We start from the raw sequence: 13,109 nt of genomic DNA, 5'->3' as shown, positions 1-13,109 counted from the left end.
ATTAAAGTACTAAAGTGCACAAAACAAAACTATGAAAGTACTGAAGTTTTAAAACTGTCTATGCCTGGGGCCAAGGTCTTTGAAAGAAAACATAACAAGCCAATGTGATTTAAAAAAAAAAAAAAGAAAAGAAAACATTGATGATTTGTCTAGTTAAAATTAAAATTATTACACAAAAAATCAGAAAAAAGTTTAAAAATGTGTAACTAAAAACTATTACCTTGCACACTTTATAAGGTGAATTTTATGGTATGTGAATTACTTCCCAAAAGACTAAAAAAAGAAAAAAGATCCTGAAAGTGAGAGGAAGAAAATATTTGTAATTACCAGAGGTTAATATCCATAACATATAAAGAACTCCCACTACAGACAGGGCCTCAAAATTGGCCAACAGCCAACAGAAGGGAACAAAAAATGGACAGAGAATATAAACAGGCATTTTGCAGAAAACCCAAACATCCAAAAGATGCATGCGTAACTACTCCCTCTTTGGAGAGAGCAGAGATACACAAACTAAGACAACCAAGAGATAGAGTATCCACTCACCCACTGGCTGGAGGGAAAAGGTTAACCCTGAATGCTGATAAGCATGGGGACAAATCCATCCAGAGTGAAACTGGGCACAGCCCCCCTGTAAACAACAATGTGGCAGTTCCTCTGTCAGGACCAAACGATTCCAGTCCTAGCTAGCCTTCCTAGAGCCCCTCTTGGGGCTGTGTGTAATGGGTGTGTCCACACCCACTCTCATACTCCTGAGGGTCGTGAACAAGTGGAGGTACCGTGCCACCCATGGGTCTCCACGTGTGGACTACCACACTGCAGCACAAAGGAAAGCTGTGGTCCACGTGAGCAGCCAGGAAGAACAGCAAACGGCACAGTGACAACCCAGTGGGCCCAGGTCCCACAGTCCCAGGCCTCAAAGGATGTCACCGAGGATCAGGTGACAGCAGCGAGCTCTGCTCAGGCCTCCCCTGCGCCATGTTCTGCTCTAGCACTTAGATGTCCCAACTCTGACATCTCACAACACTATGCAGCGAGCACCACAGATAGCCCCATTTCACAGATCCATACTCCAAACAGTAAGCTGTTCCAGCACATACAGGCAGGGGACAGGAGAATCAGGATCTGAAGCCAGGCCCCAGAGCTATGTTCTTAACCGTGGCTGTTAATGGTTCCTAAGAGGACACAGAAACACACAGAAATCAAAGATCTGGATGGAGACTCCCAAATGCTATGAGGCCAAGAAGATGTGTCCCCTCTGGCCTTCCTTTTCTGTGCAACATGTCATCATGGGTCACACATGGAATTAACAATTACGAGAACAAGAATGCATCTACAGAAGCTAAAGCTGACTGGTTGAGGGAGACTGCCTCTCCCTCACTGCTGGCTTCCACGGGCCCATTCAGACTCCCATCATTCCAGCCTCTCCCATCCAGAAACGCTGGAGCTGGGCAGTTCCAAGGAGCAGTGGGGCAGACTTTTGGGACAGAGCCAGAAATGGGCTCAGGTCCCCACTGTGCCGCCCATCACCCTAATGTGACCTTCTAGGAAAACTGGCACCTGGCCCTAGCTCCTAGGATGGGTGTTAGTAACCACTAGGCAGGCCGGCTACACTGTCTCCTAACCTACAACCCCTGGGGAAATCTGCCAGACCAGCATCTGATGAAACGGAACCCCAGAGTCCTAGTGGTGGAAACAGTGTGAGACCTCAGGGCGAACAGAATCCAAGGACTGCTCGGCTCCTCCCCTTCCTCTGGCTATCTTGGCCTGTGCTGAGAAGAGCCTGCTTGAAAGACCGCTTTCCTCCTTGGACCTGCACTCAGGACTGCCCAACGTACCTTTCTGGGGCCCTGGCGAGGGCCACCCACTCACTCCACGCATCTAATTCACAGAGCTCCCAAGACCACGAGCCCTACTTCCCTCAGACACGGGCCCTGCCTCTGCCCAAGCTTGTTCCCAGGCCTAGTGACCTGCAGCAGCCCTTGAGCCCAGCAGGCAAGGTTGGGCACAGCCTTGGATCTCCACACACCCAGCCTGCTGTGGGAGACACAGGGTTAGAAGCGATGGACAGGAGCCAGCACTGTGGTGTAGCAATAAAGCCGCCGCCTGCAGTACCAGCAGCCCATAGGGGTGCCAGTTCAAGTCCCAGCTGCTCCACTTCCGATCCAGCTCTCTGCTATGGCCTGGGAAAGCAGTAGAAGATGGCCCAAGTCCTTGGGCCCCTGCACCCATGTGAGAGACCTGGAAGAAGCTCCTAGCTCCTGGCTTCGGATCGGCGCAGCTCTGGCCATTGCAGCCATCTGGGGTATGAACCAGTGATGGAAGACCTCTCTCTCTCTGCCTCTGCCTCTCTGTAACTCTGACTTTCAAGTTAACAGCTAAAGACCTGAGTTCCTTCACCACAGGAAAGGCCCCATCCTGCACCAGTGGTCGGTGAACGCCTGCCATCCCCTACGACAGCAGCTTTTGGCTGAGGCCAAATCTCCAATCTGGAGATCCAATCTCCCCCAACCACAGGCACCATGCCGTGTCCCACTGCTCACTCTGAATCTCAAACTCAGTGTGTGCAAACACAGGCCGACGTGAAAGAAGACACGCCCCCTGCTTGCCCTGCCAAGGTCCAGGGCTGTGAGAGCGGCTGCCCGGTGCTCCCCCACCTCAGCCACCCTCCTGGGGGGCACTCACTTGTTGAAGAGGTTCAGGCCGATGCGGTAGTGCCTCTTGCGGATGACGTCATTGCTGAAGGCGGGCGAGTCCCAGCTGTTGCGCGTCTCCTTGTGGTAGGTCTGCTTGCTGAGCGTCTGCTCCCGCAGGCTGTCACGAGATGACGACTCGGAGCTGCAGTTGATGGTGTCGTTGGAGTTGGATGTGCTGTTGATGCTGTCATTGTCCCCATCTGAGTAATCTGACTCAGACTTGCTCTGCCGATTGGCAGAGCCATTAATGGCTAGGTGGCTGTCAAGAGGTCTGGGGGGCCGGGGCCGTAGATCGGGCTCCTCTCGGGAGAGGACCTTGGGGGGACCACTGTGGGGGCCATGCTTAGGGCTGCCTTGCTGCCCAGCGAGGCTGCGCTCATAGGCACTCTGCCTCTTGAGTGAGCCACGTTCCGAGCGGTCACTGAGGTCCACAGAGCTGTCGCTGGGGGGTTCAATGGTGAGCAGCGGGAGGTGCTCCACCCGCAGCCGCTGCTCCTGCCGCTCCAGCGAGGGCGTGCTGCGGCAGCTCGTGTCCGTGTCCACCTTGTCGTCCTTATGAGCCAGGGCCCAGTAGTCCTGGGCCACGCCCGCAGCCCGCAGCCTCAGGTCCGACTCAGTGCTGGAGGGCCGGTCCCCGACCTGCGAGATGGGCAGAGGTGGTGACAGCTCCTCCTCGTCGATGTACAGGGTGACGTCACTGTAGGAGGCGGTCATCTCATCCAGTTTGTGGTGGTCCATGCTGTGCAGGGCTGGCTTGGGCTCGCTGTCCCGGGCCCGCACCACCTCGGGGACCGGCGCCTCCTCTGTGTGCAGGCTGCGGCAGTTCAGGGCATCATCGATGGACTCAGCCAGCGACTTCACCTGCCGAGAGAAGGCGTCCTCCAGCTCCGTGATGGCGTCGGCAAAGTCGCTGGAAGGGGCTGGAGACTTGAGTGCGGACGGCTCACCCAGGTCGCCACACTCGGGGGGCACCAGGGCCCCCAGCTGGGAGCCGTCATTGGTCACGGAGACCTGCTTGCCCTCGAAGTAGGAGCTGTGCACCTTCTCGGGCCCCTCAAAGGAGAACTGCATCCTCATGTTGGACAGCACGATCCGGCGCGACATGCGGTTCTCGGACATGGAGCTGCGCAGGCGCTCGAAGTTCTTATTCATCTGGTACTGGCGGAACGCCGTCTGGATGGTGCGGGCCGCATGACGGGTCACGAGGCGCCCCCCATACTTGCGTTCTAGCATCTCCACCTGGGTGGGGATAGAGAGGAGCATGAGGACACCCACTGGCTTCCTAATCCCCACAGGGGTGTGACCAGAGAAGGTCTCAGCACCTTCCAAATGCCATTAAGACGACCACTGGGGGGCCTAATGTGAAACATGGGTGCCAAGTCCAAATGAGACGGAGAAACACTGGGTAACAGTCAGAGCACGCACATGCCCTGCCGGAGCCCCCAGGGCCCTCCAAGGCAAGCAGACCCAGAGTGCTGAGCTTCCCAAAGCTGGTCAGAGAAGCCTCGGGCCCTGGTGCACCCTATGCTGAGGAGTTTCATGGAAAATACAAGGAGGAGCTCGAAGAGGTGAAGCCCGCCCCCCTGGAGACAAGGAAACTGAGGCACACGTAGGCCGAGAGTCCTGGGAAAGAGCTCGGCAAGGCCCTGGGCGCTGAGGATGGTCTGTAGGTTTCCAGGCCAGGTGCCTGGGTTCTACTGCTGTCTCCGCCTCTCGGCAGCCATGTATTCCCCGGTAAGCTTTGGAACCGTCTGACTCCTCGGTTTCTTCGTTTGTAAAATGGGAACAGCACTGGTGAGCCCTCAATAAGATGGAGGCAAAGTGGTCAGCACGTGCCAAGCACAGAGGCCAGAAGACCCTCGGCTGCACTTCCAGAATGCCTTCGTATCTGCAAACCCCCTCGTCCTCGCACTCTACAAACCGAGAGGCAGAGACAGCCTGCCTGGCACCCTGGTGGGAAGCATGAGCTTCCAGTCCCGAGGTCACACAGGTCCACCCTGCAACCAGAGCCAGCTCTGCAGGAATCAAAGAAAAGCCAAGACAAGGAACTGGCATCTCCACCAGGCCAGGCCTCAGCGGGTGCGAGGGCACAGCAGGCATGTGACCCGGGACTGGGAACGATCTCAGGTCCTCTGCAGTGAGGCGAGCACCCATCTTGCTGTCTGGCCCCAGCTGCCTACTATGTGCCAGGCATCACACCAAACAGGGCCGCAGAAAGTGAGACACCAGGGTCCCTGCCCTGAGGAGCAGAGTCTATTAAGGGGAATAGATAGAAAGACCCAGATCCAGTGAAACACACTGAACGCTGAGCAAAATCAAAGCTGTGGCCTGAGCGGGGGCAGACAATGGCTCAGAGCCACTGGGGGAGATGGGGGAAAGGGACTTGTACACCTGTAGGTGGAGCCTGCTCATCTGGCTTCCGAGGCACATGGCCTGGATGAGCAACTCTGCATTTCTGTGCGCCCCTCTGCAGAGCCAGCCAGCATCCCTCAGTCTGAAAGTGCCAGCTTGGCAGGGCCACCCCAACTCAGCAACGCCTGTGAAACAGGCCGGGAGAGAATTCCCCAAATGCCAAACACATCGGCTTTCCCTGTGCCTGCAGGAGGGGCAGGCTGGCTGGGTAGAGGCAGTGGAGGCGGGAGGGGGGAATGAAAATGACTTTTCCAATCCCAGTCAGGCCCAGAGTCAGCCAGGGAGGGTCTGTTTTTTCCTCTCACCCTGAAGTTACTGAACACAATCCAAAGAGATGACCTCACTTCCACATCTAACCAGAAAGTTTCTATTTTATGGGTTATGACTGGAGCTCAGAAAGCCCACAGGGCCTCCGGGAAGCCCCTTCTTCCCTCCCTCTCTTTTCTGCCTGTGGTCCTGGGTCCCTGCCGTCAACCCTGGGCAGAGGTGTCCCAGGCACCAGGACCACCAGCTTAGGCCCAGAGCTCATTTTGGTGCCTGCCCTCCTGTTGTACCTGAACCTTAAAGACCAGACCAGTTTTCCCGAAACCTCCCTAAGGTCGTGTGTGTGTGTGTGTATGTTCATGTGTGTATCTGTACGTGCATAAGTGTGTGAGTGTTTATGTGAGTGTATCTGTATGTGTGTACATATGTCTGTGTGTGTGTCAATGGGGACCAGCCTTTGGGAAGGCAGAAACAACCAAGCCCCCAACCTTACCCCCAAAGAGGGTATAGACAATGCGAGCCTGCTCTTTCTGAACTCCACAAGGCCCAGTCTCAAAGCTTCCTGGGACCCGGAGGAGGAAATGCAATTAACATCTGCCCACTAACTGGCTGTGCCAGGGACAGCATGTCCCCACCTGATACGGCACTTCCACTCCCGCCAGGGCTTTTCTCTAGCCCACTTCTCAGACGCTGAGCAGGAGGGCAAGCAGTCCAGGCTGCACGGTTAACAGGCAGTGGACTGGCTCTGCCATCGCCACACTTCTGAGCAGCGGGAACAAGCACCTGAGAGGAATGCCCTTTGACACAGAGGAACTGTCACTTCTCGACAACCCCGGGACTGTCCCTGACACCCTGACCCCTGGGCCTCTTATTCTCAGGGCCAGAAAACCCCAGAAAGTGCAGAGGGCCACGGCCAGCCGCAGGCACGCCCACACTCACACGGCGCTTCTTCCACGAAAATGAGACTGCACGGCCAGGACTTCAGCTCCTGGCGGGGTCAGGCAAGCTTCCCCGGCCACCCCCATGCAGTCCGTCCTGGCCCCACTTCTGCTCTGCTTGGAAGCCCAGCAGTGGCCGGTGCTCAGTGACCTCTCTTCTATCTGGGCCAAACGATCACCTCCCCTCTGCCTCTCCACTACCACCTCCTCGGCATCCTTTCCATCTCCCGCGGACACCAACCCTGCTCTGGCCTCAGGGCCTTTGAGCCTGCCACTGCCTCTTCCTGGAACAACCTCTCCTGCCACGCTCCTGAGGTGGTCCCCGCCACCCCTATCCAATGCTGCCAACCCTCACAGACACTCTATTTCCGACAACCCCCAGAGTTGGTGTTGGTCATCTCCTGCACCAGAGTGCCAGCTCAAGAGCAGGAGGTCTGCCCAGCCCACTGTCCACTCCTCAGCCTGCAGCACAGCACCTCGGTACCTGGTTGTGGCAGTAACACACATGGGAGGGAAGGAGCAGCTGCACTGGGCCTGCTCTGTGTCTGCCTGCAATTATGCCCGTGGCCTCCAACAAGTCTTCACCCTTCCCATTTCTACTCCAGTGGTCTTACTATAAACTGTGACCTGCTCTGGATCTAGGCGTAACTGACACGTGCAGTTGAGGCTGTTCTCTCTGCGTCTGGCCTGGCCTTGGGGCCAAGAGCCACAGTGGCAGGTGTGGTGAGGGGTGGGGGTGATGGTGGTGCTATTTGCTACAAGGCTCTGGCGCCTGCTGGGACCCTCGTCCCGACTCACGAGTAAAAAGACAGAGAGTCATCAGGGTCAAGGAGGGAGAGGCTGCCCAAAGGGTCAGGGCAGGGCCTCAAGCAGAGTGAAGAGGGGACCAAGTAGGGGATTTTTTGCCAGGAGGCAACAGCCACGCTGGGCAGAGCTCCCACAGCTCCCTAGGAAGCCGAGGGCCACAGCAGGCCCACAGTCAGCTCCTTGAGGGACAAGCAAGACAACAGAACCGCAGAGGCCAGGCCAGGCTGCAGGGTAGACAAGGGCAGGAAGTCCTCTCAGTCCCAAAGGCCACCTCTGACCCTTCCTTGAGCCAGGTCGTGCAGGCAGCCACGCAGCCTCCTTCCCTGCACACGGGTGCCCACCCCTGTCTCCCTGCCAGGCCCCTGGGGGAGGGGCTGCAGCCCTCAGTGAGGCCACCTCCCATGAGAAACTCAACTTGGAAAGCAAAGGGGAGACGGAGGGCTACTGGCCAAGCCGGTTGTGGGTGGGCTGGGCGCTCTCCTCAGGGCCTGTGCTATTGGTGTTGTCACCTCACATCCCTCCCTGTCTCCAGGGACCACCCCCCTCAGCTCTCTCCTGGGTCCTCAGAACCTCCCACGGGGGTCACATGACCTGTGTGTCCCGGTGGTGTTGGGCTGTGATACTCAGACACACACACCACTGTCCTCCAGATCCTGGCCACAAGGGACGTGGAAACCAAGGAGAGGCACAGGTGTCACTGGAGGACGACCCAAGGGTCCCCGAGATGAGGGTCAGACAATCAAGCCCCTGCACTGGACAGCCCTTCACTCATCTTAGCTGAGAGTTCGCAGGACGGGTAGAGCGTGGGCCGAAGGCAAGGCCCTGTGTGAGGGAGCCGCCTGGCAGCCCAGGGACGCTGGAGGATGCACAAGGCAACAGAGCTGCCCAGCTGCTCATCCCCCAGGGGCTATGCCACCCACCTGCTTATCCTGCAAGTCCGAGGAGAGTTCATAGCTCTCAGAGAGTGACCGCGAGCGCTTGATGGCCTCCTCCTCGGCCTGCTTTCGCAGGATGGAGGTCGAGTGCTGCAGCTTGGGCCTCCTCGTGCGCTGCTGCTGTCCCGGCGGCCCCGAGTACAGCCCATAGGCTCCCACAGACGTGTGCTCGTAGTGGTCCGGGCTCAGGCTGGAACCAGGCAACAGGGGGCCCTGGTGGTAGGCCGAGGGGCTGTCCAGGGACGTGCCGGTCTCACTGCTGGGGGCCTCACCCTCGACACTGCAGAGGAGAGAAAAGCAAGAAGCCTCTTGTGAGCCAGAATCCCAAACCCAGAGAACTGGGAGAGCCCCCCCGCCACGTTCCAAGAGGCACCTGCAAGGCCCACTCTTGCGGCTTCCCCATGGTCCTGCCACAGGGTCCCCCTTGAAGCCAGAGGGACCCCAGAAAACACTCTGCTTGGCACCTCCTGAGCTCTCGCCTCATTCCACTTTCCTTCTCTCTGGAACATGTGCACCCTCTCCCTTCTAGTATACTTGACCGATGGGTTTTGCCTAATGTCCACCACTTCCCACACAAGAAATCATCTCTCTGGAGACAAAGATTTGGGCCCCCTGGGTGGCTGTCATGAACCCCAGTGCCTTCAGCAGACTCGCGCACACACAGCAGGTGCTCAGGAAATCCTGATTAAAGTAATGTTGTGGGGCTGGTGCTGCGGGGCAGTGGGCTAAGCCTCCACCTGAGTTGCCGGCATCCCATATGGGCACCAGGTCACGTCCCAGCTGCTCCGCTTCCAATCCAGCTCTCTGTTTATGTCCCAGGAAAGCAGAGAGGATGGTCCAACTCCTTGGGCCCCTGCATCCATGTGGGAGACCTGGAGGAAGCTCCTGGCTCCTGGCTTCAGGTCGGCTCAGCTCCAGCCGCTGCAGTCATATGGGGAGTGAATCAGAGGATCAAAGACTTTTCTGCCTTTCCTTCTCTCTGTCTGTATCTCTACCTCTCAAATAAATAAATAAATAAATAATCTTTTTAAAAAAATGAATGTTTTCATTTTGTCTCCTACCACCTGGATTAAATCCACCAGATTTTTTTTTTTAAACCTTTTTCAAAAACATGGACAAAAATGACTTTTCTCCGCCTGACTCTCTGTGAGTGCCCACGAGGAAGGTCAGACGATCACCTGCCTTCACTGGAAACTCTTTCACGTATCTCAGCGAGGCCAGGCTGGGGCGAGAAGTGCCAGGAGAAGCAGAGTCCCACGTGGGGCCGGGGCATGGGGTGAGTGTCACAGCTGCATATGTCACCCCCAAATTGCTATGCTGAAGTCCTAACTCCCGCGTGGCATCTGGAGCAGGGTCTCTGTGGCGGTCACCTGGTCACACCTGACCCAGTATGCCTGGAATCCACGTGGGAGGTGGAGGGACAGACACAGACACAGAGGGAGGGGCAGGTGAGTAGCAGGGAGAAGGTGGCGTCTTAGGGGGAAAGAACTCTGCCCGGCTCCTTGGCCTTCGGCCTCCTGCCTCAGGAACCGTGAGACCACGGACGCCTGTTGCTCAAGCCCCCAGCCTGTGGGATGTACTGTGGCAGGCCGGGAGACTAACACAGTATTGTCCATACATTTTCTCTAAATCCTAAAGTCAGCATGCACAGGAGGAATCGCTGCCTGCCCCTACGGGTGAGGAGAGCTTGACTGAGCTCACACAGGTGGGATTCCAGCTCAGGCTGGCAGACTCTGCTGTTCCCTGGACTCACTGCCTCTCACCCTCACGACACACACACCATCCCTCTCTGGGTCTCCAAGCATCAAGGAGGAACGAAGCCAGCTGGTGAGGGGCAGGGAGGGACTGGCTGACTGCCTCATCCCCATTCACGAACTTGGAAAGCGTTTTGCTTCTGTGCAGACCCTGCTTTCCGCTGCACACTGCTTTTCAGCACAAGGAGAAAAGGGAGACATTTACGCAATCAGTTCTAACATGACTCCAAGTCACCCTGGCAGGCTCCCTGTTCCTGTAAGGTCACTCGACCTTGCCTGGAAGGGACTTGAGAGACTCTGATCCCTGGGGCCTGGGCAGGGGTCTCACTGGGAGAGCACAGCAGAAAGAAGAGAACGCAGACCCCACCCAGGCTGCAGGCCTTCCTCAATGGCCCCTTCTTCAGATCAGCGGGAACGCCTTGCATTCAACAGTCAGGCCAGCTGGTCCACCCTTGCCAGGCTCCACCTCTCTTCCTTAAGTTCCCCAGGGGCCTGGCAGGGCCTGCCAAGTGTAGACTCCTACCCCTCCCTCCAAGAAAACTCCAGAACAGGGGCCCAGGGAAGAAGGTCCTGGAGCAGAGAGGGCCAAGGCCAGCCCACCAAGGTAGTGGGAAGAAGCCTGCCCCTTGGATGTAATTCCACCCTGAGTCAGGCACAGGCTGAAAATCTGAGCACTTGCTTTCCAGCATCTATAGCTTAAGGACTTCCTGTCCACCAACTGGCTCTGGCCTCTGGGGACAGGAAGTGGGGCATCCCACCTTCCCACCTGGCTCTCCATGGACTAAGGTGTGACAGCAAGATAATGAGGTCTTTCCTGGGGGAAAAGCCTAGGCAGGGGACAGGCAGGGGCGGGAGGCAGGTAAAGCAACCAGGGTCCCTTGTCTGGCTCTGCCCTGTGTAGCTGTGAGTCAGGGCAGGTCACCCCCTCATGTAAGGGTCTCAGTTGCCTTCTCTGTAATGCAGGCTAGACCAGATGTCTTCTAGGTGTCCGAGGAGACCTTTAACACTCTCCCGATACTGTAATGTCACCTGCCAGTCCCCTGCACTCCCTCCAGCTTCCTTTGGGTCTAATGTGTAGGTGTAGGGTGGAGATTGGCAGATCTTAACCTTCTCCCACCCTTCTCCAAAGCGTTGAGCAGGGCCTCGCAATCACAGGGTGCCTCAGTCAAACATTGTAGGCAGGGGCGAGTGAATCCCCAGGCCCAGGCTTCAGGCACTCTACGGCAGCCCACAGAGGGGCCACCAGGCTCTGTGGGAAGCCCATACCACACGGGCTGACCCAGAGCCTTTGCTCTTCTCCAGCGTGCTTCGTCTTTGCAGCCGGCCAGTGCATTACAAGGGAATAACTCCACACGTGCATTCCCAAAGTGGACACAGCCAAGTCAGGGGTCAAATCTATGTTCCAGCAAGAGGCTGCTGGGAAACAAAATGCTGTCCTTGAAGGGAGGCTGCTGGCTCCACGCACCCAAGGGAAATTGATAGCTGGATCACAATGTTGAATTAGCGGAACCCAGAGACTGCCAGGCAGTTTCCCTGCGGGTCCCTGGAGCCAGGGGCATAGGACTGGGTGTCCCGGGGGCCCCCTCTGAGCTGCCAGGTGATGGCTAACAGGCAGGGGGAGTTGGGGGGTTAAGAACCTCACTCACTGCGATGTCTCCAGCTACAGGCCCAGGATAAAGGATCAATGTCCACCTCAGGTGTATATGAGGGATCTGACCATTTACCAAGCCCTTACGTGGCCCAGAAACAGCTGTATGCAGGTTGAACAGGGCCTTTTCCCCAGCAGTGGGCAGGGAGCTCAGCCTGGGCCGGCCTGTGAAGGTGAGAAGTTATGATTCTGCAGGCCAGGGCAGAGGAGGGTGAAGAAGAAAAGCAAATGATGATCGCTGAACTCAAGGGCTATGCCTTGCTCTGTAATGGGAAAGGCCAGGCTACTGGATGGCGGGGGTCAGTGAGGACTTCAGAGTGGGCATAAGTCACCATGGAGGGAGGCTTTGGGTCCTGGGAAAGGCTGCCTTCGGGACAGAATTGGGAGATTGGGATGGAGGTGGTTAGGAGTAGGCAAGAACCTTCATGCCAGTCCAGGGTTCCTGCTCTGGGCATTCCTTGGTTCTGGGCTGCCCTGTGCTAGCAGGTTCCCCAATGTGTTTGGGAGAGGCCTGGGTCTCCCCTGAGGGCATCCCCTCCAGGAAGAGACGACCCAGCAGTCAGATGCCATCCCTTCAACCCTTGAGCCACCCTCCTGGGCATCATCACTTTAGTCCCTCCCCACTATCCAACCTGTCACCAAGTCCCGTTGAGTCTACAGAGTGGCGTCCCCTTGAGCTGTGCCATGTAACAGCCCTTCGAAACCCCAAGCAACTAAACTTAAGACCAGCCCAAGCAGAAAAGAAATGGCTATGTTATCCAACTACCACCAGCATGACATCAGAGGGTTTTCAACAACAAACATGTGGACAAAAGCGGGCCTCATATGAATTTCTCTGTGTAGCTTAAGAACCCATGTTGAGCCAGACAGCATCACTCTTTGTGATCCCAACCACAAGCTACCCAGTATTAAAGAGCCAAAGAGAGTCTTTCCTCAATCTGAGCTTATCTAAGCTGACAAATGTAAGGTACAGTCATGCACTGCTTTATGACGGTGACGTGTTCTCAGAAATGGGTTGTTGTGGGGAATCCCACAGGAGTCCCACAAGAGTTACAGAGCACAGCTAACCCAAAAAGAAAGAGAAAACACAAAACCAAAATGGGGTTACTTAAGCTAAAGCCACTAAGCACCAGGAACTGCCCAGACCATCTGTCAGAACAGGTGAGAAGGACTGGGGGACATTACATCATAAGAAGCAGCCAACCAGCTGCCTACTGCATTACTTCACCCTCACCTCTGCACCACGACTGGCCACACCCAGAGACCCCTAACACACCACTGGTCACACTCAAACACCAACAGCTGGTTGGTGACACCCAAAAAGGATGAGCCTGTGACTGGGGACCCCCTCGAGCACACTCACACCCACCTACTCTAGAAGGGGGATAGAAAGGCAAGCCTCACCACTGCTCTTCATCCCCTCGGGACCATGGCTCAGCGCGGGGGATGGCCAGGTAGATCCACCACATCTTTTTTTTCTTTTAAAGATTTTTTATTTATTTGTTTGAGAGGTAGAGTTACAGACAGTGAGAGGGAGAGACAGAGAGAAAGGTCTTCCTTCCATTGGTTCACTCCCCAAATGGCCTGTTAACAGCTGGAGCTACGCTGATCCAAAGCCAGGAGCCAGGTGCTTCTCCTGGTCTCCCATGCGAGTG

The 13,109-nt window shown here is 56.4% G+C and overlaps 1 protein-coding gene across 6 annotated transcripts in view; it reads right to left on the bottom strand.

Annotated features, from left to right (window-relative positions):
* The window catches only part of IQSEC1 (IQ motif and Sec7 domain ArfGEF 1), a 115,409-nt gene that overhangs the window by 34,581 nt on the left and 67,719 nt on the right, over positions 1-13,109 (bottom strand). For 5 of the 6 annotated variants that reach the window (XM_062200607.1, XM_062200608.1, XM_062200606.1 and 2 more), the window contains exons 2-3: positions 8,038-8,332; positions 2,686-3,935 (exon numbers count right to left, since the gene is read on the bottom strand). In XM_062200607.1, coding sequence (XP_062056591.1) covers positions 2,686-3,935; positions 8,038-8,332 — 1,545 coding nt within the window. Of the gene's footprint in view, positions 1-2,685; positions 3,936-8,037; positions 8,333-8,789; positions 8,825-13,109 lie in introns of those variants that run through there. The other variant, XM_062200609.1, reaches the window with a different exon arrangement.

The sequence above is a fragment of the Lepus europaeus genome, chromosome 9 (genome assembly GCF_033115175.1).
Source record: "Lepus europaeus isolate LE1 chromosome 9, mLepTim1.pri, whole genome shotgun sequence".
Lineage (NCBI taxonomy): Eukaryota > Metazoa > Chordata > Mammalia > Lagomorpha > Leporidae > Lepus > Lepus europaeus.
This window is presented reverse-complemented; position numbering and strand designations above follow the sequence as displayed.